The sequence below is a fragment of the Dasypus novemcinctus genome, chromosome 17 (assembly GCF_030445035.2).
Source record: "Dasypus novemcinctus isolate mDasNov1 chromosome 17, mDasNov1.1.hap2, whole genome shotgun sequence".
Lineage (NCBI taxonomy): Eukaryota > Metazoa > Chordata > Mammalia > Cingulata > Dasypodidae > Dasypus > Dasypus novemcinctus.
Window position 1 is genome coordinate 85094819 of NC_080689.1, and position 21263 is coordinate 85116081.

At 41.2% G+C, this 21263-nt stretch overlaps 1 gene segment (V, D, J or C); it reads right to left on the minus strand.

The window, feature by feature from the left end:
- The window catches only part of LOC131273790 (immunoglobulin kappa variable 3-20-like), a 126316-nt gene extending 115250 nt beyond the window's left edge, over positions 1-11066 (minus strand). The window contains 1 exon segment of the V gene segment in view: positions 10985-11066. Coding sequence covers positions 10985-11066 — 82 coding nt within the window.
- Between the last annotated feature and the right edge of the window lie 10197 nt (positions 11067-21263).

Sequence of the window (21263 nt, forward strand, 5' to 3'; positions counted from 1 at the left end):
CTGAGAACTATAGAAGACTGTTCAAGGAAATCAAAGAAGACCTAAATAAATGGAAGAATATTCCTTGTTCATGGATAGGAAGACTGAATATTATTAAGATGTCTATCCTACCAAAACTGAATGTGTAATTCAATGCAATCCCAATAAAAATCAACACAGCCTTCTTTAAGGAACTAGAAAAACTAACTATGAAATTTATTGGGAAAGGAAAGAGGCCCCGAATAGCCAAAGACATATTGAAAAAGAAAAACGAAATAGGAGGAATCACACTTCCTGACTTCAAAACATACTACGAAGCTACAGTAGTGAAAACAGCATGGTATTGGCATAAGGAGAGACACACAGACCAATGGAATCGAATTGAAAGTTCAGATGTAGAACCTCAAGTATATAGCCATATAATATTCGATAAAGCCACCAAACCCTCTCAACTGGGAGAGAATGGCCTATTCAACAAATGGTGCCTGGAGAACTGGATAGTCATATGTAGAAGAATGAAAGAGGATTACCATCTCACACCTTATACAAAGATCAACTCAAGATGGATCAAAGACCTAAATATAACAGCCAAGACCATAAAGATCTTGGAAAGCAGTGTAGGAAAAACATCTGCAGGGCCTTGTAATAAGAAATGGCTTCATGAATATCACACCAAAAGCACGAGCAGCAGAAGAACAAATAGATAAATGTGACTTCCTCAAAATTAAAGCCTTCTGCACCTCAAACGAGTTTGTCAAGAAAGTAAAAAGGGAACCCGCACAATGGGAGAAAATATTTGGCAACCATATATCTGATAAGAGACTTATAACTTGCATATATAAAGAACTCCTATTTCTTGAAAACAAAAAGATAAACAACCCATTTAAAAAATGGGAAAAAGATTTAAACAGACACTTCTCCAAAGAAGAAATACAAATGGCTAAAAAGCACATGAAAAAATGCTCCAAATCTCTAGCTATCAGGGAAATGCAAATCAAAACTACAGTGAGATACCATCTTATTCCCATAAGATTGGCAGTTATGAAAAAAACAGAAGAATACAAATGCTGGAGAGGATGTGAAGAAAGGGGAACACTCATCCACTGCTGGTGGGAATGCAGAAGGATCCATCCATTCTGGAGGACAGTTTGGCGGTTTCTCAAAAAACTAACCATAGATTTGCCATATGACCCATCAATACCACTGCTGGGTATATACCCATCAGAACTGAAAATAAGGACACAAGCTGATATATGTACACCAATGTTCATAGCAGCATTGTTCACTATCGCCAAAAGTTGGAATCAATCCAAATGTCCATCAACAGACGAGTGGATCAATAAAATGTGGTATATACACACAATGGAATACTACTCAGCTGTAAGAACAAATACACTACAATCACATGTGATAACATGGATGAACCTTGAGAATCTTATGTTGAGTGAAGCAACCCAGGCATTGAAGGACAAATACTACATGACCTCAATGATATGAAATAAGCAAACTGCCTCAGAGAGCTAGAGTGTGGAAAAGAGGCTTACAGGAAATCGGGGGGTGGAGGAAGGATGTGAGTTAACGTCTGCAGGGGGGGAATCTGTGATGAGCTGGCGGTAAGTATGAGCACAAAGAAGGGACAAAATGGGGGCAAGGGGTTGCCTTCGGATGGGGCTTTGTGGGTTTGAGGGGGGCTGGGGATGGGCAGAGGGGTAATATTATCCAAAAAATGGGGGGAGGGAGGGGCAACATACGAACATGGGAGATGTCAGGTGTTTGTTGAGAACAAAATGTTGAGAAACTCGTATCAAAGTATAACTAGGAGGGTTACCTGTTTAGGAGGCTCAGGGGGTATGGTGTGATGTGGGAAGGACTCCAGGGGAATAGCTGAAGGCTCATTATGCCAAGGTGGGTAGTACCATTGGGAAGAGTCCCAAGAAGTGAGAGTTGGGGTGGACCCACATCCTGGAGTAGACTAATGCCGTCAAATAGAGAGAACTGTATCTCTCATGAGAAAGGATGGCTCCCAGGGCAACAGGGCAGTTGAGAAAGTCAGGCCCTGAATACTGCTGCAAGTATCTCTGGACATGGCTTCTTGGGAAATGGAGATTGGCTGGTGTTGTGGGCCCCAAGGGGAGGGGAAAATGGATGTGGAATGGATGGAACCAAGGTAAATATGGGGGCAAGAGAGGAGTTTTGTGAGAGTACACGAGGATGACTATAAAACATGTAATATTACACCAAAAACATATAGGGGATGACAGACTAATAATGTAAACCATAAGGCAAAACATAGGATAACTAAAAAATTTAGAAAACTGTACAACCTAAAGTATGGACCACATAGTAAGTACAGCTGTCACCTTGTTTGAAAGCTATTGTCTTGGAATCTCTACATCAGTATCAGGAAATATGATATGAATAAGTTAAAAGATTATTGCTGTGGAAGGGAAAAGGTTTTATGGTGGATCTGGGGAAGTACTGTATATTGTATATATGAATTTCGGTGATCTAAGACTCTTGTGAAGCTGTCAATTTGTTGGGATTCACTTTACGGGAAGTTTTGGATCACAGAGTGGTTCAAAAATGGCAGCGGAGGAATACTGATATAGGATGTTATTGACAGGATATATAGGGTTGACAGGGAGTTATACAGGGCATATGTCCAGGGTATATAGTAATGTCTAGATATACTCATAGAGGAAACAATTAAAAACAACAGCTGGAGGGGTACCAGGCCCCTGGCCGGGGGGTCACTGTCGTGGACCCTGGAGGAGCAGTGGCAGTCCCCCAGGTGCAACAGCAAGAACCAGGAAGGAAGGAGGGCCCAACACTGGGCTCCTGCTACTAATGGCTATGCTTTTGAGCCTGTACACCTGCAATAAGAACAAGGCCTAGAGTAGCACTGTGCCTGGGAGTTTCCTCCTGACAGCCTTCATGTTACTCAAATGTGGCCACTCTCACAGCCAAATTCATCATGTAGATGCAGTGCATTCCCCCCTGCGAGGGACATGACACCCGGGGATGAGCCTCCCTGACACCGAGGGACCACTACTACATATCAGCTGAAGATACAACTAGAAAATGACCTTGAATTAAAGGTTCAATATGGATCAGCAGAATATCCCTGTCTACATATAATAACAGGACTTCAAAATGCTGATTGACCTAATGTAAGGGGGAAATAGAAAGGAGAAATGAGATTATAAGGCTATGAGTCTCTAAAAAAGAGTCTGGAGGTTGTCAGAAGGAATGCCCTTATGCACAACTGAACAGAGTCTGAGAGATGGACAAAGTAGATACAACCCCAGGTATTGGTTCTTTTGAGGGATAAAGAGACCAACGGGTTCTATGGTCATGGCAGATGGGGTTCACTGCCATGGCAAATGGCCCTTCTTTGGAGCCTGTGTTTCTGCGTGATGGAATTGGACTCAGAGGGGATCTCTTTTCACAAGACTTCCATGCTACTTTATAGGAATTGTAATAGGTGCTGGGGTTTAAGATATATTTAGGGGATTTGAATCTCTGGACTGATAATATGACACCCAGGCCCAGAGCCTCAACAGACTTCAGCTCCTACACTTTGATTTATTGGACTTACCCCACTCAGCTAACATCGAGTTGAAGAAGGTCAACCACCACACCATGGAGCCTAGAGTGTCTACAACTGAAAGCAGGAGGAGTGCATCCAGTATCCATGTGGAATCTAAGCCCCCACTTGACATAGATGTGCAATGACATAACTAATCCAATGTTCACAGAGAAAATGTGGAATGGGTGTGGAAAGGGTAGCCATGGTGGCTACTGGGTTTGGGGAATGGGAGGAAGAGATGAGAGGTGGAGCTGGTTTTGGGACATCGAGTTGTCCTGGGTGGTGTTTCACGGACAATTACGGGACATTGTAGATCCCCCCAGGGCCCACTGGATGGAACGTGGGAGAGTGTGGGCTATGATGTGGATCATTGACTATGGGGTGTAATGATGGTCAGAGATGTTCTTACCAGGTGCAATGGATGTGTCACGATGATGGGAGCAAGTGTTGCGGTGGGGGGAGTGGGGGGTGGGGGTGGTGGGGTTAAATGGGACCTCATATTTTTTTTTAATGTAATTTTTAAAAATAAATAAATAATTAAAAAAAAAAGATTCTTGAATGGAAGTTTTTCTCTTGTAGTATCATAAATATATCATACCACTGTCTTCTTGTCTCCATGGTTTCTTGTGAGAAATCAGCACTCTATCTTATTGAATATCCTTCTTTCTTTCTTTTTTTTTATTTTTTTTTGCATGCTTTTATCTTGTTCTCAGAATTCTCACTTTGTTTTTGGCATTTGACATTTTGATCAGTGTGTGTCTTGAAGTTGGTCTATTTGGAGTATTTTGAATGGGAGTACATTGGGCTCCTTAGACATAGATATCTATGTCCTTCAACAGGGTTGAGAAATTTTCTAACATTATTTCTTCAAATATTCCTCCTGCCCCTTATCTCTTCTCTTCTCCTTCTGGGACACCCATGACCTGAATGTTTGCACGATTTTTCATGGCATTAGTTCCCTGAGACCTTGTTCGATGTTTTCCACTTTTTCCTTCATCTGTTCTTTTGTATGTTCACTTTCAGAGGCCATTTTTTAAGCTCACCAATCCTTTCTTCTGCCTCCTTACAACTGCTATTTATGATTCCAACATTTTTTAATTTGACTTATTGCACCATTAATTTCCATAAGATCTGCTTTTTTTCTATGTATGCCTTCAAATTTTACTTTGTGCTGATCCAATCTCTTCTTAATATCTTTAATCTCTTTAGCCATTTCATTGAATTTATTAAGGAGATTTGTTTGAATATCTATGATTAGTTGTCTCAACTCCTTTATGTCATCTGGAGGCTTATCTTGTTCTTTTAACTGGGCCATGTCTACCTGTTTCTTAGTGTAGCTTATAATTTTTGTTGTGTCTTGGCATCTGGCTTACTAGAGTACTTATTCTGGGTGCAGTTTTTCTCATTAGTTTCAGGCTTCCTGCCCTTTCTCCTTTGCTGGTTGTGCAGTAGGAGCCAAGGATGTAGTTGGTGTTACAAGATATGGAGGCTGAAGCTGCCTTCATTGCACCAGGTACCAAGGAAGCTTCTCCCAACTTTCTCCTTTGCCAGGGGTAGGGACAAAGTCACAGCTTTGTGGAATAATACAAGTTGTGCTGGCCTAGACTGTAGCTGCCCAGAGTGACTGATGAAGGTTCACACCTCTTTCTCCCTTGCCTTGGGTAGGGGTGGAGCTGCAGGTGTGGGCAACAATCTATGCAGTTCAGGTCCAAAGAAGACCACAGTTGCCCCCATAGACTTAAGATTATTCAGTCTTTGCTAGCCAAATGTACCCGCGGTTACCTGGATAAGGCTTGTGCAGGGCCCACCAGCCACCTCCCTGTGATAGTTTGCAGGGTGATCCAGGTGAAATAAACTGCTTCCTACAGTCACTGTGATTTTTGTTCAGCCCAGTTTCCCCTCACATTGGGAGCAGGGTCAAAATGGAGGACAAAGGCCTCTTTCAGACTTCAACAGTTTCAAACTTTAGATGTTCTTAGTGTTATACTTTAGCCAGCCAAATTTCCTAATCAGTAGCTGTAAGCAGTGGCCAAACATCTCCTCCTCCCCTGTTTTTGGGAATGGAGCTTCCAATTCCAGCCACAGAATTCCTCCAGGGTGACTTGCATTGCCAACATTCCTCCCTGTAGAGGTGGGGCTGGGGCCAAGGCTAGACCTGCAATATGGCCTGGATGGAAGGAAGCCGGTTCCCACAGCGCTGTGATATTCAGTCCTCCCTGCTTCCCCTTATGCCAGGTGCAGAGTTAAGATGCTAGCTACCAGCCTCTTTCTCACTTGAACAATTTCAAACTTTAGCTGTTCTTAGGGTTATATTTTTGTCTGCCAAATTTACTCAGCAGTAGCTGAAGTTGGTGCCCAAGCGTCTCTTCCTCCCCTGTTTCTTGGAATTGGAGCTTTCAATTCCAGCCTTGGAACAGCTCCTAAGGTGGCTTGGGCCTACTGTGGAGGATGGGCACCAGCCCCAGTGGCTTGGAGTGCTCTACTTATGAGTCCTCTCTGCAGATGGGCAGTCTCGTCCTTCTATTCCTTCAAGGATGTTGCAGGATGCGCTTCTGGTTTCCTGGAGCCCCCAAGCAGGTGCATCAGCTAGCTCCAGAGCTCTGCATGTTTACTAACTGTGCCCTGTAGAAGGACCTGAGTCTAGGCGCTCCTTCCTCTGACTCATCTTGCCGGCTGTTCTATCAGGTTATGCACATTAAAAGAATATATGTAGAAATATAGTTGAGGATATTGTGAGGAATTGGAAATATTCAAAAGTTCCCATTTATTTGATCCTAATGCACTTGTTTCTTGTACAGCACCATGTCCCTCTAATAGAATCCAGTTGTAAACAAACTTTTCTATTTAAGCTAAAGGTCTATTAGAGGTCCTCAGGATTTATGAAATTTCAGACTCCGTATCCAGACCCCTTTCCCACATTATTGGTTTGTGATTTCCTAAATCAGAAGATTTTTGAGAATGTTATATAATCAAAAACAATGTCAGCAGAGCTGAAAGGGGCAAAAAGAGGACAAAATTAAAGAAAGCTGTGGAATTACAAAATTCTATATACTGATAAAACTATGAACTTTAAAATTTTGAAGAAAAACAAAGTATGATACCTTATTTTGCTGCTATCATAGGTACTACAGAATGGGATGGCTTGTACACTGGGAATTTTTAGACTGACAGCTTTCAGGTTAGGAGAACTCCACTACTGAGACAGCAGCAAGGCAATGCTTTCTCCCCAAATTCGGTAACATTCCCGTGCTGGATACCAGAGATCCTTGAGGTTTCTTGGCTACTATCCCTGCCTTGCGTTCATAGCAATGTCTTCTTCTTTCTCTTCTGGTTTCTGCTGTCTTCCACCTTATGGATCCTCCCTATAGCTTCTATATCTTTGAATGAAGTTATCATGCTTTTAACAGAATCCAATGATCTGGATTAAGGCCCCCTTCCAATCATGCCGGCTACACCTTAACTCAAATAACATATTCGATATCCTACCTTCAATATGCCCACACAGACAGGAATACTGACAATGACTAAGAATACATATGTAATTCAATCTACACCTGATAAGACAGAGGTCAGCTCTGCAGGGAGAGTTATAACAAACATGGGCTCAGAGGCCAGAGACCTGGGTACAGAAGCCAAAGCCAGAAGTCCAGAGGGCAGAGATGTGTCACCAAGGACAAGCCATAGGCCACAGAGATGACCCCAGGCAATGAACCTAACAGAACTTCAGGATTTCAAAATTGCTTGGGAACAGTGCTTCTCTTCTTCTTTTCATCCTCTCCATTTTGGAATCAGGATGTCTGCAACATTTATACTGTGCCTGCTCCAGCCGGGTATTTTGGAATCAGTAAGGTGCTTTTCTTGTTACTGGTCTATAGAGAGAAATGAATTTACCCCAGATCTGATCGTACTGAGATCCAATGCCTCAATGCCTCCTGAAGTATTAAGCTAGGCCTGTAAAATACAATCAGGAGATGCTGAGCAGAAGGACCTGCCCCAACAGTGGGTCCAGTAGGTAAGGAGGGAGAGTGACAGACAAGACCTTCAGAGGAGAGTCTGAACATGTGCTGGCCAGGATTATACCTTTATTTCATACATGGAAGAAAATAGCAGGGCCCAGAGGAAGGGAAGGAGAATGAGAAAGAGTGAAAATAGGAAAGTTTAAATAAAGGAGGCACAGGGAAGAGGTAGTTGATACATCAGGAAATAAAACACTCTGAAATGGGCTTTCATTTCATCTTTTGGAGCATGAAAATAGCCATCAGAAGAATCTAGAATTAGTCTGCCAGGTGGTAAAAGACATGTGGTGCAGTCAACCCAAAGTCAGGCTGATGGCTAGCTAAGGAGCAGGTGAAGGAGATCAAAGATGATTGAGCCTAGAACACACAGACCTCAGGGGGCCTGCCAGATAACTACACACCAAGAGTAGTCCCAGATGAGTCAGTCAGGCCTCCATATGAACAGACTGCACAGCTCACAAAAGACTCACCAGCTAACTCTTTATGACACTGGTTTTGGGCATGGTATTTTACATGACAGTAGCTAATTGATATATTAACATCTTTTAAATTGCTATTCATTGTTAAGCCACAATCTCCTCTCCACACCTGATTTATTTTTTATCCTAAAACCCAAAATCAGCATAGTGTATATTTTTCATATGTGGTTTTTTCTCATCAACTACAATGATAGGAGGGATTTTTGCAACTGACAGAGGAACCAGTCAATAAATGTTTCTTGAGTGAATGAAAGACATGGATTTAATGATTAAAATACCTCTCATTACTAAGAGTAAGAGCAGTTATGTGTGTCAGAGAGTTTGGTGTATTATCCTCTGGTTTGATGAGACATTTGGTAAAACTAAATTTCATCCACCAAAATATTTGTGAAGAAACTTCAGAAATAATACTAGAATATCTGGAGTATTCCCCCAGCACACTGAGAATAATGTGTTAATTAAAGTTTATCCAGGGAACCTGATGTGGCTCTACTGATAGAGCATCCACCTACCACTTAGGAGGGAAAGGGTTCAAACCCAGGGCCTCCTGGCCCGTGGGGTGAGCTGGCCCATGCACAGTGCTGATGGGCAAAAGGAGTGTCAAGCCACGCAGGGGTGTCCACCATGTAGGGGAGCCCAATGTGCAAGGAGTACACCCCAAAAAGAGAGCCACCCCATGTGAAAAAATCACAACCTGGAGAGCTGATGCAGCAAGATGATTCAAAAATTGAGACAGATTGCTGGTGCCACCGATAAGAATACAAGTGAACAGAGAAGAATACACAGGGAATAGATGCAGAGAACAAACAACGGGGCTAGGGGAGTGAAAGGAGAGAAATAAATAAATAAATAAAAGAATAATAAATAAACTTAATTCAAATTATTCAGGTTACAGCAGACTTAAGAACCATGAATTCCTTCAGGGCCAGAGGATGGTAAGAGAGAAAGTTGACAATTGGTGAAAGAGTTCACGAGGAAAGTTCTCACACATTTCTAGAAGGTTAAAGCTGAAGAATTAGAGTTGCCATGAAAGAATGAGAATTGCTGAAAGAGATGGAGAAAAGAAAAAGGGCTTTACAAAAGGAGGCAGACTTTCAGTTATTCTATAAATATTTGGATATAGACTGTTCTAGTTAGCCAGGCTGAAATGGGTTGGCTTCCACAAGAGATATTTATTAACTTATAAGCTTACAATTTTGAGTTAAGGAAATTGTCTAAATCAAGGCATCATCAGGCAATGCTTTCTCCCCAGAGACCAGCTGCCAGTGATGCTAGAATCCTCTATCAAATGGTAAGACACATGGAGATATCTGCTTGTTTCTTCTGTAACTTCCAGGTTTCATTGCTTCAGATTCTTGCTGCCATGGATTTCTCCTTCTTTGTCTGGATCTCATTCTCTTATAAAAGACTCAAGTATAGGGACTGAGACCCACAGTGATCCAGGCATGAACTGAAGTAACCTACTCAAATGATTCAACCTACAATAGGTTACACCTGCAGAAAAGATTCACCTTAAGATCCTACTTTACTGAGGTCCACAGTGCTTCACACTATCAAACATACATATATTCTATTTGAATTATTTTTTCTTTTTTAAACAGATGGAGCATACAACATTAAGTAATATTGTAAAGAATAAAATTATGTATGTGCCATTTCAAATTATGGGAATAAGATGAAGTAAACCCAGATCTTATAACAATATAGAAAACATTTAATTTTTGGCATTTTATGGCTCAACGATTTTATAAAAGAACTATAGAAATAGTGGGACAATCCCAGGAATATAAAGCTCACTGGAAAATTTTATATCCAAGCTAAAATCAACATACCTCATTGGCTGAGCATCATCCCTTATAACCTAAACATTCTTCAATGAGTATAGTATATTAAGGCACCCACAATTACTATTTGATGGCAATAAGAAATGAAAATAGTTATCTAAATAAAAAAACAAGGTAGAGTAGCAAATCAAATCATCTTTTGTGACACTGAAGAGAAAGGCTTGGATGGCAAAGTGTCCAGGGAAGTAAAGAGTAAGGGAGAAAAATGACCTTCCATAGGAGAATTTTTGAATATGAAGGATCAAGGATTTTATCTTGGGAAGGTGCAGAGTTGGAGGATGATGCGGGAGAAGGAAGAAGATGGAAGGGATAAGGAAAGAAGATGGTGAATTTTTAAACACTTAGGAGAAATAATGAATAGAGAATCAATTCATCTGGGTGTAAAGTTTAAAAGACCATAGGCTAGAGGGTCATTTTATCTGGCCCAGTGGAAAAAAGATTTCTATGGTATAGTTCCCCAAAGAGTGTGGTTTCTCAGACTGATGAAGGACGCAAACATATTCAAGTCTATATGAAGAGGAAGCAGCTGGTGCTGCAAGACTCACTGCTCTACAGCCCTGGGGGAGGAGGTTTGTGTTCGAGGTTGAAGCACTGTGGGAGGAGAGCTGTAATACTGCTGACAGTAATAATCTCCCAGATCTTCAGGCTGGAATCTACTGATGGTGAGAGTGAAATCTGTCCCAGACCCACTGCCACTGAATCGATCAGGGACTCCAGATTGACGATTGGAAGCATAATAGATGAGCAGTTTAGGAGCCTGTCCTGGTTTCTGCTGGTACCAGTTTAAGTATTTGCTAACACTCTGACTGGCCTTGCACTTGAGGGTGACGGTCTCTCCTGCCGATGCAGCCACAGAGCCTGGAGTCTGGGTCATCACGATGTCCCCACTGGCACCTGCAACCAGAAAAGAACATAGATCATACATTCAATCACTAATGTATAAAATATGTACCTAAATGTAGGTTTTCTTATTTTTCGTATATATTCAGATCTGCTTTGGATGAAATGGTTTGCTCACTCTGCATGTTAAAACAATTCTCCAGCTTTATAAAGATAATGCTCTTCTAAACCTCTTACCTGAGGCCCAGAACACCAGCAGGATGAGCAGTTGGGAATGTGACATCATCTTGCTCACCCGAGTGATGTACTCAGGCCCCATTTCCAGGGAAACTGCATTAATAGAGCTCTGAGCAGACAACCAATTCCCTGAGGAGCATATGCAAATCAATAGAGAGTATAAAGGCAAATGTACCTGTTCAGTGAGTTGTAAAGATAAATAAGAGATGGAGATAAAAATACCATGACCAGAGGAAATGTAACTACACGCCAGCAAAAGGCAAGATATCAACTTAACAACTCAACTTTCAACACCATTCAGCACAATTCAGAAAATGAAATATTTTATACGCAATTGTACTCTTTCAAATCAACTGCACCCATCTTGAAACAAAAGGAATTTGTAATAAAATACATGCATCTGTAAGTGTAATATCAGAACTTAGTTAAATATTATAAATATGGTGCCAAAACCTAGGTAGAATATACTCATATCATTGGATAGATTAAGATGTAGTGCACATATTGTGTATCTATCTCAGTCTATTCTAAATTTTAACATCCCAAAAGAACCTCACTTAATACGTCCAAAACAGGTCCTCTATATTGCCCTTAACACAATATTACTCCCAGAAAGGAGTTACCAATATTTACAAGTCACCCTTAGGACTATCCTTTAAGTCAACCACTTTCAAAAATCACTAATGTAAGGACTAGCACACCTGAAGTGTAACACCTCCACCTAGTGGTAGTAGGTAAAATGGCTTCAGCTCCCAAGTTCAGATAGAGCATTTCTTCATTTACTCCTGCACAAACTAATGATTCTTTTTGAATTATGCAAATAACAATGTCACGAACACTTCTAGGCATAGGATATTAAATTATGAACAAGTAGAACGATTCGTTTTACTGGGAGGTTACACAGTAAACAAGTAAAATTTCTGCAGCCATTACTAACCTGCTTCTTTGAGATTTCCTCCTCTGAGCTAAGATGTTACTCAGGAAACCTAGGGCCATGTGAACCTGGTCCATTTCAGGATCAACCCTCTGCATGAACAGTCAGAGGTAAGAGAAAATTTAGGACACTTTAACAATTATGTAGATAAAAAATTCTGCCACTATCATGAGTATAACTTTTCCTGCAGACTTTTTCCAAAGCTCCTGAGGTTTTCCATGATGTAGAATGTCCCAAGGCATGTATTGTTCTAATTCTAATTAATAAGTTCATTTTCTGTAGTTTGTCTCCTTATGAGCACTTTACCTTAGGAGAGGGTCCCCTCCAGCATTCAGGAATGGTGCTGCACATACCCACATCCTCAGGGAAGGCATTTCTTCTCATCTACAATCCACCTGTTCTTAGACCACAAAATATCTGTGTTAAGAAGATGTTAATAATTAATTCAGGTTTGTTCTTTAAGCCCATGTATTTTTTCCTCTTCTTCCATGAAGTTGCATTTAATATACATTCTTAAGTTTACTTATTTTGCTTGAATTTCTACTCCTTAATTGATAGGTTTCCTACATCAGTGCAATATAATTTCCTTCCCATTCTTATACACATTCAAAAATTTAAAGTCACCATGGATGACAGGATGATAAAACAGGATGTGTCATGCAGGGTAACTGGCCCAGAGGGGTCCACGTAAAATGTGGAGTAAGGAAATATTGTCTTCAAGTAGGGGAGAGTTGACCTAATGCGTGAATAGAGGAGGGGGCTGTCCTTCAAAGCCCAGGGAAGAGCACTTCAGAAAATGAACAGGATTGGGAAAAGATGGGCTGGATATTTAATAAAGACTAAAGAAACAGAGCATGAAAGCAGAACGGGCATGATCCAAGAGGAAAATTAATTCGATGAAAGGTTGAGGCTTAGGTTATGTACTATGAGAATCCATGGAAAAAGAGTTAGAATTAATTTTTCATTTTAGCAGGTACTTCTGGGTCATTTTACAAGCAATAACACTCCGAAGATGCAGATACAGTGGATGCCACTAATGCTTCAGTGCAGCTGGAAAACTAGCTTTTCTATCATCTTCTTTCATGAAGTCATACAATGATTTTAAAAAGTGAAATTTTCCAAATGCCCTCCCAATGCCAAAGATCCAATTTAAGCCCAATCAGTCTTTGGGAAATGATTTAAAAAGAACACTTTGTATTAAGTAGAATTCTAAAAAAGCCTGGGGACTCCTGCCCCCAGTATATACACACCTTCTCTCAATTGTTGAAACATTATTCAGGTGCTGCTGTGAAGTGATTTTGCAGATATCCTTAAAGCTGTTGATTTTAAGATGGGGAGTCCGTTAAATCTTGCTCTACTAGTCAGAGAGAAAGAGCTCAGAGAAATTCATAAATAATTGGTATTTGAAATGGAAGATTACATCTGAAGTTGATTGTGGAGTTCCAGGGACCATGTGGCAAGGAATGTGGGCAGGCTCTAGGAGGAGAGAGCTGACAGCCAGCAAGGACATGGGATCTCAGCACTGCCACCTGAGGAACTGCATCTGCCAAACCCCATGAGCTTGGAAGAGAACTCTGTGCTCTGGACAGAACGCAGCCCTATTTAACCATGTAGGAACCTGAGAAGAGAATCATCAACACTGGACCCAGACTCCTGATATACAAAACTCTGACCTAATAAATTGCTTATTAGTTATGAAATGAGAGAAAAGTGATATGTGTGTGTGTATTAAAATGAACCACATGATAAAAGGGAAGTCAGAAATCCAGATACAAGAGTTATCATTCCATTTAGCTCATGGTTGAATGATGCTGACACATGTCTCTTCTCATGAAATGTGCTGTGTTTTATGCCACTTTTACTCACAGATGTTTTCCTGATGTGTTACCACATCCACAGGGTCAGAGCAAATACTGTGCTATGAAAATACAGGTAAATGACTTTAAAATGCTGTTTGACCTAAAGTAAGGGGGAAATGGAAAGGAGAAATGAGTTTATATGGCTACGAGTTTCTAAAAAAGAGTCTGGAGGCTGGCAGAAGGATTGCCCTCATGCACAACTGAGCAGACTCAGAGAGACAGATAAAGCAGATACAACCCCCAGATATTGGTTCCTTTGAGGGCTAAAGAGACCCACGGGAGTTATGGTCATGGCCGATGGGGTTAACTACCAGGGCAGATGGCCCCTCTTTGGAAATGGTGTTTATGTGTGATGAATCTGGACTCAGATGGGATCTCCCTTCATAAGACTTTCATGCTAATGTGCTGGAGGTGCAGTTAATGTTGGGGTTTAAGATATATTTAGGGGATTTGAATCTCTGGACTGACAATGTGATAGCCAGATCCTGAGCCTCAACAGACTCCAGCACCTACAATCTGATTTATTGGACTTACCACACTCAGCTAAGATGGAGTTGAAGAAGGACAACCACCACACCATGGAGCCTAGAGTGATTACAACTGAAAATGGGAGGATTGCATCCAGCATCCAGGTGGAATCTGAGCCTCCTCTTGACATAGAGGTGCAATGGACACAACCAATCCAATGTCCACATAGAAGAGGTGGCATTGGATTGGGAAAAGTGGACATGGTGGACGAAGGGTATGGGGAAAGGCAGGAAGAGATGAGAGGTGGAGGCGTCTTTGGGACATGGAGCTGCCTGGATGGTGCTTCAGAGGTAATCACCGGACATTGTAAATCCTCACAGGGCCCACTGGATGGAATGGAGGAGAGTATGGGCCATGATGTGAACCTTTGTCTATGAGGTGCAGAGGTGCCCAAAGATGTACTTACCAAATCCAATGGATGTGTCATGATGATGGGAACGAGTGTTGTTGGGGGGGGGGAAAGGGGGTTGGGGAGGTGGGGTTGAATGGGACCTCACATATATATTTTTAATGTAATATTATTACAAAGTCAATTAAAAAAAAAAAGGAAAAAGAAAAAAGAAAAAAAAAAGAAAATACAGGTAAGAGCAGAACCAGCTTTGAAGGTGGCCAGGATCTCTCCACTCTGCTTCCATGGCCATGTTCTCTGACAACTGAAGAAATTCTAGACAGGGCTGTTGGTAAGAGGGCAGTGAACTGGGGACTCCCAGGTAGACCTGAACCAAGCTGCTGTCTTCACATTTGCTTAAACCCTGGAGAGCTTCAGATTCCTAATGTGAATGATTCCTTCCTTCTACATGAGACAAAATGGAAATGTTGCATTTTGTCTTGATCTAAGCGATAAACTGTCTTATGCTTCCATTTATTTAGAGTTTACAATTCTACATGTTTTATTTAATTTTGTATACTCCTGTTGTTCAAGTGACAAAAAAAACTTAATTAATTATAGATAAAATCAAATTAGCAAGTGTATTTTCTGGGCTCAGCTCTACCTTCCCCATGAACTTACCAGAGGTCAATAAAGCCAAGTGTTGCAGACATGAAATCAGGCTGATCGATATATGAGGCAAAGTTCACATGCAGCCAGATCTAACATGCTTCAGGGTTCTCAAACAATTCTACATTATCTATGGAATTCTTTTCCCCCAATATAGATACAGGACCCCAGTGAATGTGCTCAATGAGTTTGGGCATGAATGGATGAAAGGAATGTGTTAGCAAATTCATAACATGAAGGCAACATTAATCTTTAAACTTGAAATGATGAGGCTTGTTGCCAAATGCATAGAATACTGATGTACAGAATAAAATATGATGCTGTTCCCTTAAGATGGGAACAATGCATTAGCAGTGCCCAAGACATTTTTCACACAATATTCCTGCAACAGATTCATGGAAACCAAATGCATGTGGTGACCTGGATTGGAACATGGAAGGGGCACAGGATAAGAGTAAAAAATTAGATATATCTGAATAAAGTCAGGAGTATAGTTACTAAATTTGTACCAATGTAAATCTTTTAGTTTGACCAATGTACTGTGATTATATAAGAATTTAACATTAGGGAGAAATGGGACAGCTCTGGACAGCTTCTACAACTTATATATGAATCTAAAATTATTCAAAAATAAAAAACTGTTTAACAAAATACGAGGAGAGAGATCTCAGTATAGCTGAGTGAACACTGTATTTAACTAAGTGAGGTCTGAAATGATGAAGTCATGTAAGATAATCCTATTCTAAAGCCAGACCCCATCTGCAGTGACATTAAAATGCTTGCTCCAGACATTCAGCATCTCCCATGACAAGTGAGAGTTGCACAACTTGAAATAGTGACTTTTTGACTCCTGATTTTCCTCACCTCATTGGATCCTTTGTTCCAAACCTACTTTAGGTATACTCTTCAACCAAGGTATGTGTCCCAAGGGTAAGCAAAAAGTTTTTCACAGGGGTTCATGGCCAAGAGTAAGTTTAATGGTATACATTTCTAGATCTATGTATTCTGCTCAGATTCTTTCTTAAATTGGATCTTTCCAAGAACTGTCAAGTTGTGCTGCTGATTCTCCTTTCCCACCTCATGTGCACAATCACCCTTAACGTCTTTAATAAGAGAAGTGGACAGTCACTCATCTTACCATAAACATTTCCGTAGGTTCCAAAAAGATATACAGCAAGAAATGCAGGGATTTTTCAGAGATCCACGTGCATCAACATACAGAAAGTGAATGACTCTAGAAACTGGCAAATCTCCTGTGGTGACAAATATTTCACTCCCAAAAAACTGAAGGAAGATCTACTTGAGTTGTTACACCAAATATTCCAACTTGCAATCAGGAAATTTCAAAATTCATCGCTTGAGTCCACCTTGTTTATTCTTGTCTCTTCTGTATTTTAATAACAACCTGTTTGAAAACTTTCTATTCACTAATTGGATCTAGTTAAACCGTACAAGCTGGAATTTCCCACTTTTTTGAATAAAGGGATTAGATTCCCGACTAATTTTGAATATAATTTCAGAAAAATTTACATGGTTTCTTTGTAAAATGTTCATTAACATAGAAAGCACCTTGGTTACTTTATGCATTTAAACAAAGGCTCAAAATTTTTTGGAAATTAACCTATAATTAGCCAACAGAGAAGGTGTGGAATGGATTATTTTGTTTTAATTCAATATCAAATAGTCTAGGTCCCTATTCAATTACTCTGTGTGTGCATATGTGTACAGATATGTGTGCTTAGACATATATATTTTTTAATATATATGTATTATACTATTTATGTAAAAAACATTTATAAATTTCAATCACTATAATTTCTCTTTGGGTGAATAGAACAACACAGGTTTCTTGGATCAAAGTATGAAGAATTTTCTACCAAGATCAAATAAAAGAAAATCTCATCATCTTTGCATTCTTAAATTGGAAAGAAATTTATTCTTAACACCACATTTTGCTTTGCAGAAATTTGTCCTATCATATCCACACACATGTAGATCTGTTTCCTTCAGTATTAAAGTTTTTATTTAATTTACAATAGTGTTAATAAGAGGGGACATTGGGCCTCCAGCAGAATTAATTTTTTTAATTGTTTTTGTAAAAATATTACATTAAAAAAATATGAGGTCCCATTCGATCCCACCACCCCCACCGCACCCCTCCCCCCCCCCCCAGCAACACTCACTCCCATCATCATGACACATCCATTGCATTTGGTAAGTACATCTCTGGGTATCTCTGCACCTCATGGTCATTGGTCCACATCATGGCCCACACTCTCCCCCATTCCATCCAGTGAGCCCTGGGAGGATTTATAATGTCCGGTGATTGCCCCTGAAGCACCATCCAGGGCAACTCCAAGTCCCAAAGGCGCCTCCACATCTCATCTCTTCCTGCCATTCCCCATACCCATCAGCCGCCATGTTCACTTTTCCCACTCCATTGCCACCTTTTCTCTGAGGTCCTTGGATTGGTTGTGTCCGTTGCACCTCTATGTCAAGAGGAGGCTCAGATTCCACATGGATACTGGATGCAATTCTCCTGCTTTCAGTAGTAGGCACTCTAGGCTCCATGCTGTGGTGGTTGCCCTTCTTCAACTCCATCTTAGCTGAGTGAGGTGAGTCCAATAATTCAGATTGTAGGAGCTGGAGTCTGTTGAGGCTCAGGGCCTGACTATCATATTGTCAGTAAAAAGATTCAATCCCCTAAATATATCTTAAACCCCAATACCAACTACAATTCCAGTAAAGTAGCATGATAGTCTTATGAAAAGAGATCCCCTCTGGGTCCAGTTTCATCACGCATAAACAGCAGCTCCATAGAAGGGCCATCTGACATGGCAGTGAACCCTATCTGCCATGACCGTAGAACCCGTGGGTCCCTTTAGCCCTCAAAGGAACCAATACCTGGGGTTTGTATCTACTTTATCTGTCTCTTAGACTCTGCTCAGTTGTGCATAAGGGAAATCCTTCTGACAGCCTCCAGACTCTTTTTTTTTTTTAGAGACTCATAGCCATATAAACTCATTTCTCCTTTCCAATGCCCCCTTACATTAGATCAAACAGCATTTTAAAGTCATATTATTCTATGTAGACAGGGATATTCTACTGATCCGCATCGAACCTTCAATTCAAGGTCATTTTCCAGTTGCATTATCAGTTGTTAGTTGATAGTGATCCCTCGGTGCCAGGGAGGCTCATGCCCGGGTGTCATGTCCCACGCTGGGGGGAAGGCATTGCATTTAGATGCTGAGTTAAGCTTCGAGACTGGCCACATTTGAGTAACATGAAGGCTGTCAGGAGGAAATTCCCAGGCACAGTTCCAGCAGAATTAATTTTAAGAACCTTTTTCACTCCCCTTCCCCACGGAATTGATGCTCACAGAGAACCTCAGAATGTGAAATTAGGTCTCTGCAGATGGAGTTAGTTAAATTAAGATGAGGCCGTCCTGGAATAGGGGACCCGATCCAGGGGCTGGTGTCTTTCTAAGGAGGGGACGTGGAGACTGGAGCCACGGAGGAGGGCGGTGTGAAGACAGGCAGAGAGGCAGGGGCCCCCACGCCAGGCACCACCCAAGACTGGAGCCCCTGGGCAGGGAGGGGCTCCCCTCGCAGCCTCGAAGGGCCCTGCAATGATGACACCAGGATTTTGGGCCCCTGCATCCAGAACTTTGAAGAAGATGCCCTTGGCTTTGCTGGTGCACTAGTGCAGGTGTCCACGCTGTCCAGGTGCAGCCCAGGCCCACCAGAGGCAGTGCACATGCACTGGCCACAGCAACCCCAGGTGCCAGCCAGGGTCAGTCCCAGAAGTACCTGCCTGTGAAAAAGGCTCCCCCAGTTCGAGGCCACTGTGACAGAGTCACTGTCACACCTGAGAGCACATCCTAAGAGTGGGATGCTGGATCTCTTCTCTCGGGTCCCCCAGGAGGGGAGGTTTATCCAGTGGTGCACTGGGGACATGAACTCCCGCACGCCCCGCAGCTGCCAGGTGCACACTTCATCCTTCTGGGGAGCCCGGAGCGCAGGGGGCGCCCACCGGCTCTTAAGGGTGTGGCCGCATGTTGGACTGCGGGGCCTCGATGTGGTCCAGCCCAATGCCGTGGTCAAACTTGATGACTGCCACCAAGAGCTCATTCATCTAGAAAGATAGTAAAAATATGATGAAAAGTGAAATCAGTATTGGAACTAAACTATTTTCTAATGGAAGCATCTGAGGTTATTGATGGAAAAGAGACATCATTGAACTGTTTGCAAAACCATTCTTTTTCTATTGGAGGGAAAAAAGGTCACTTTATATTTCATACTTGCACAAAAAGCACATGGAATTAAAGATAAGCAAAATTAATTTAGAAGAACCCCCATTTGATCTAATTGAAATCTCACATGTCAGAGATACTTAAATACATCCTCAGCAGATACATGTGGTAAATTGGTGTTAGGAATAGTGTTATTAAAATAAAAGTTTCCCTGAGATACATATGCTAGTATTCTGTCACTGATGTGTGTTCTGGTTTCAATGAGGTTAGCACTCACACCATACTGTAAATTTCAACAAACCTTTAGTGCAAGTTATACTTTTATTATCTTCTACTCTTTGTAAAAAGGATCATTGAGATCTTCCTCGTGGCTCAAATGTGGCCTTTCTCTAAGTCAAACTAAACATGTAAATTCATTACCTACCTTCAGTGGAGAAAACGGCTCACAGGGATGAGCCTCCCTGGCAGTGAGGGATTACTACTGAGCACCAAATAGCAATGCAACTGGAAAAAGACCTCAGCAAAAAGGGGGAAAGACTAAAATGAATTTATGTGGTTAAGAGACTTAAAAGTGAGGTGGAGGGCATTCCAGAGGTTATGCTTATGCACATTGCCACAAGATCTCATTGACAGCCCAAGTAAATATTGCCTTAAATAGCAGGGCACCTGAGGACCCTGAAGTCATCCAGACACTAGAAGCAGGACAAGCAGCTCAGCAGTTTGGTGCCCTGCCACTGAGCCCTACTTTGGAACTTATACTCCCCGGTGTGACAGAGATGGATTCAGTTTCCCTAAACATGGCTCTTCTATTTGAACCTAGAGTTAGTAATAGTGTTGATAACTGTAAGCCCAAGAGACAAATCTTTGGGCTGTCCATGTGCCAGTTGTAACTGTTTATCTCAACAGTTACCAACACATACTTTCAAGGTTATTGGACTCACCCAGGACAACTGACAAGGAGATGATGATGGACAATGAACATTTCAAGGAACAAAGAGAGTCTGCACCTACAAGCAAGATAGTCCCATCCATCTCCTCCATGGGCTCTAATCCCACTGACAATTGGAGGGAGAATGGGCATAACCTTCCAAGAATCCTCAGGATTGGATAATGAATAATGGACTAAAGTAGACTTACTGGTATGCCACTATAGACGTAGTTCTAGCGATTAAAGAAATTTTCTCATAGATATGGAGGCACTGGACACAGGAGTTTCTGAAAGGAGGGAGGGGGAAAAAAAGCTGTCCTATGTGGGCAGTTTTGGGATGTGGGAATCATCCTGAATGACATTGTAAAGACAGATACGTGGCATTGTATATCTTGTCATAATCTACAAAATTGTGCAGGAGATAGTATAAACTACAGTTGTAAACTAAAATCCATGCCAAGTGGCAGTGTTCCCAAATGTGTTCATTAATGATAAAAAATGAACCACAAAAAAATGAAGGATGTTGTTAATATGGGAAAATGTGGAAAGGATCAGGAGAAATATTTTCATAACATTTATGCAATACAAATATTTTTAAAAGTTTTTAAAGTACAAAAAAGAAATGAACCCATTTTAAAAAAGAAAAATATTCATTAATTTTTGCTTTTTAGCATTCATTTTTCTTTATTTATTGCTGCCTAAAAGGTTTTTGAGAACAAAAGGCTGGAGGGAAACAATAAAATAGTTAATATGGACCCCAGACACTGAATAACAGAGCAAC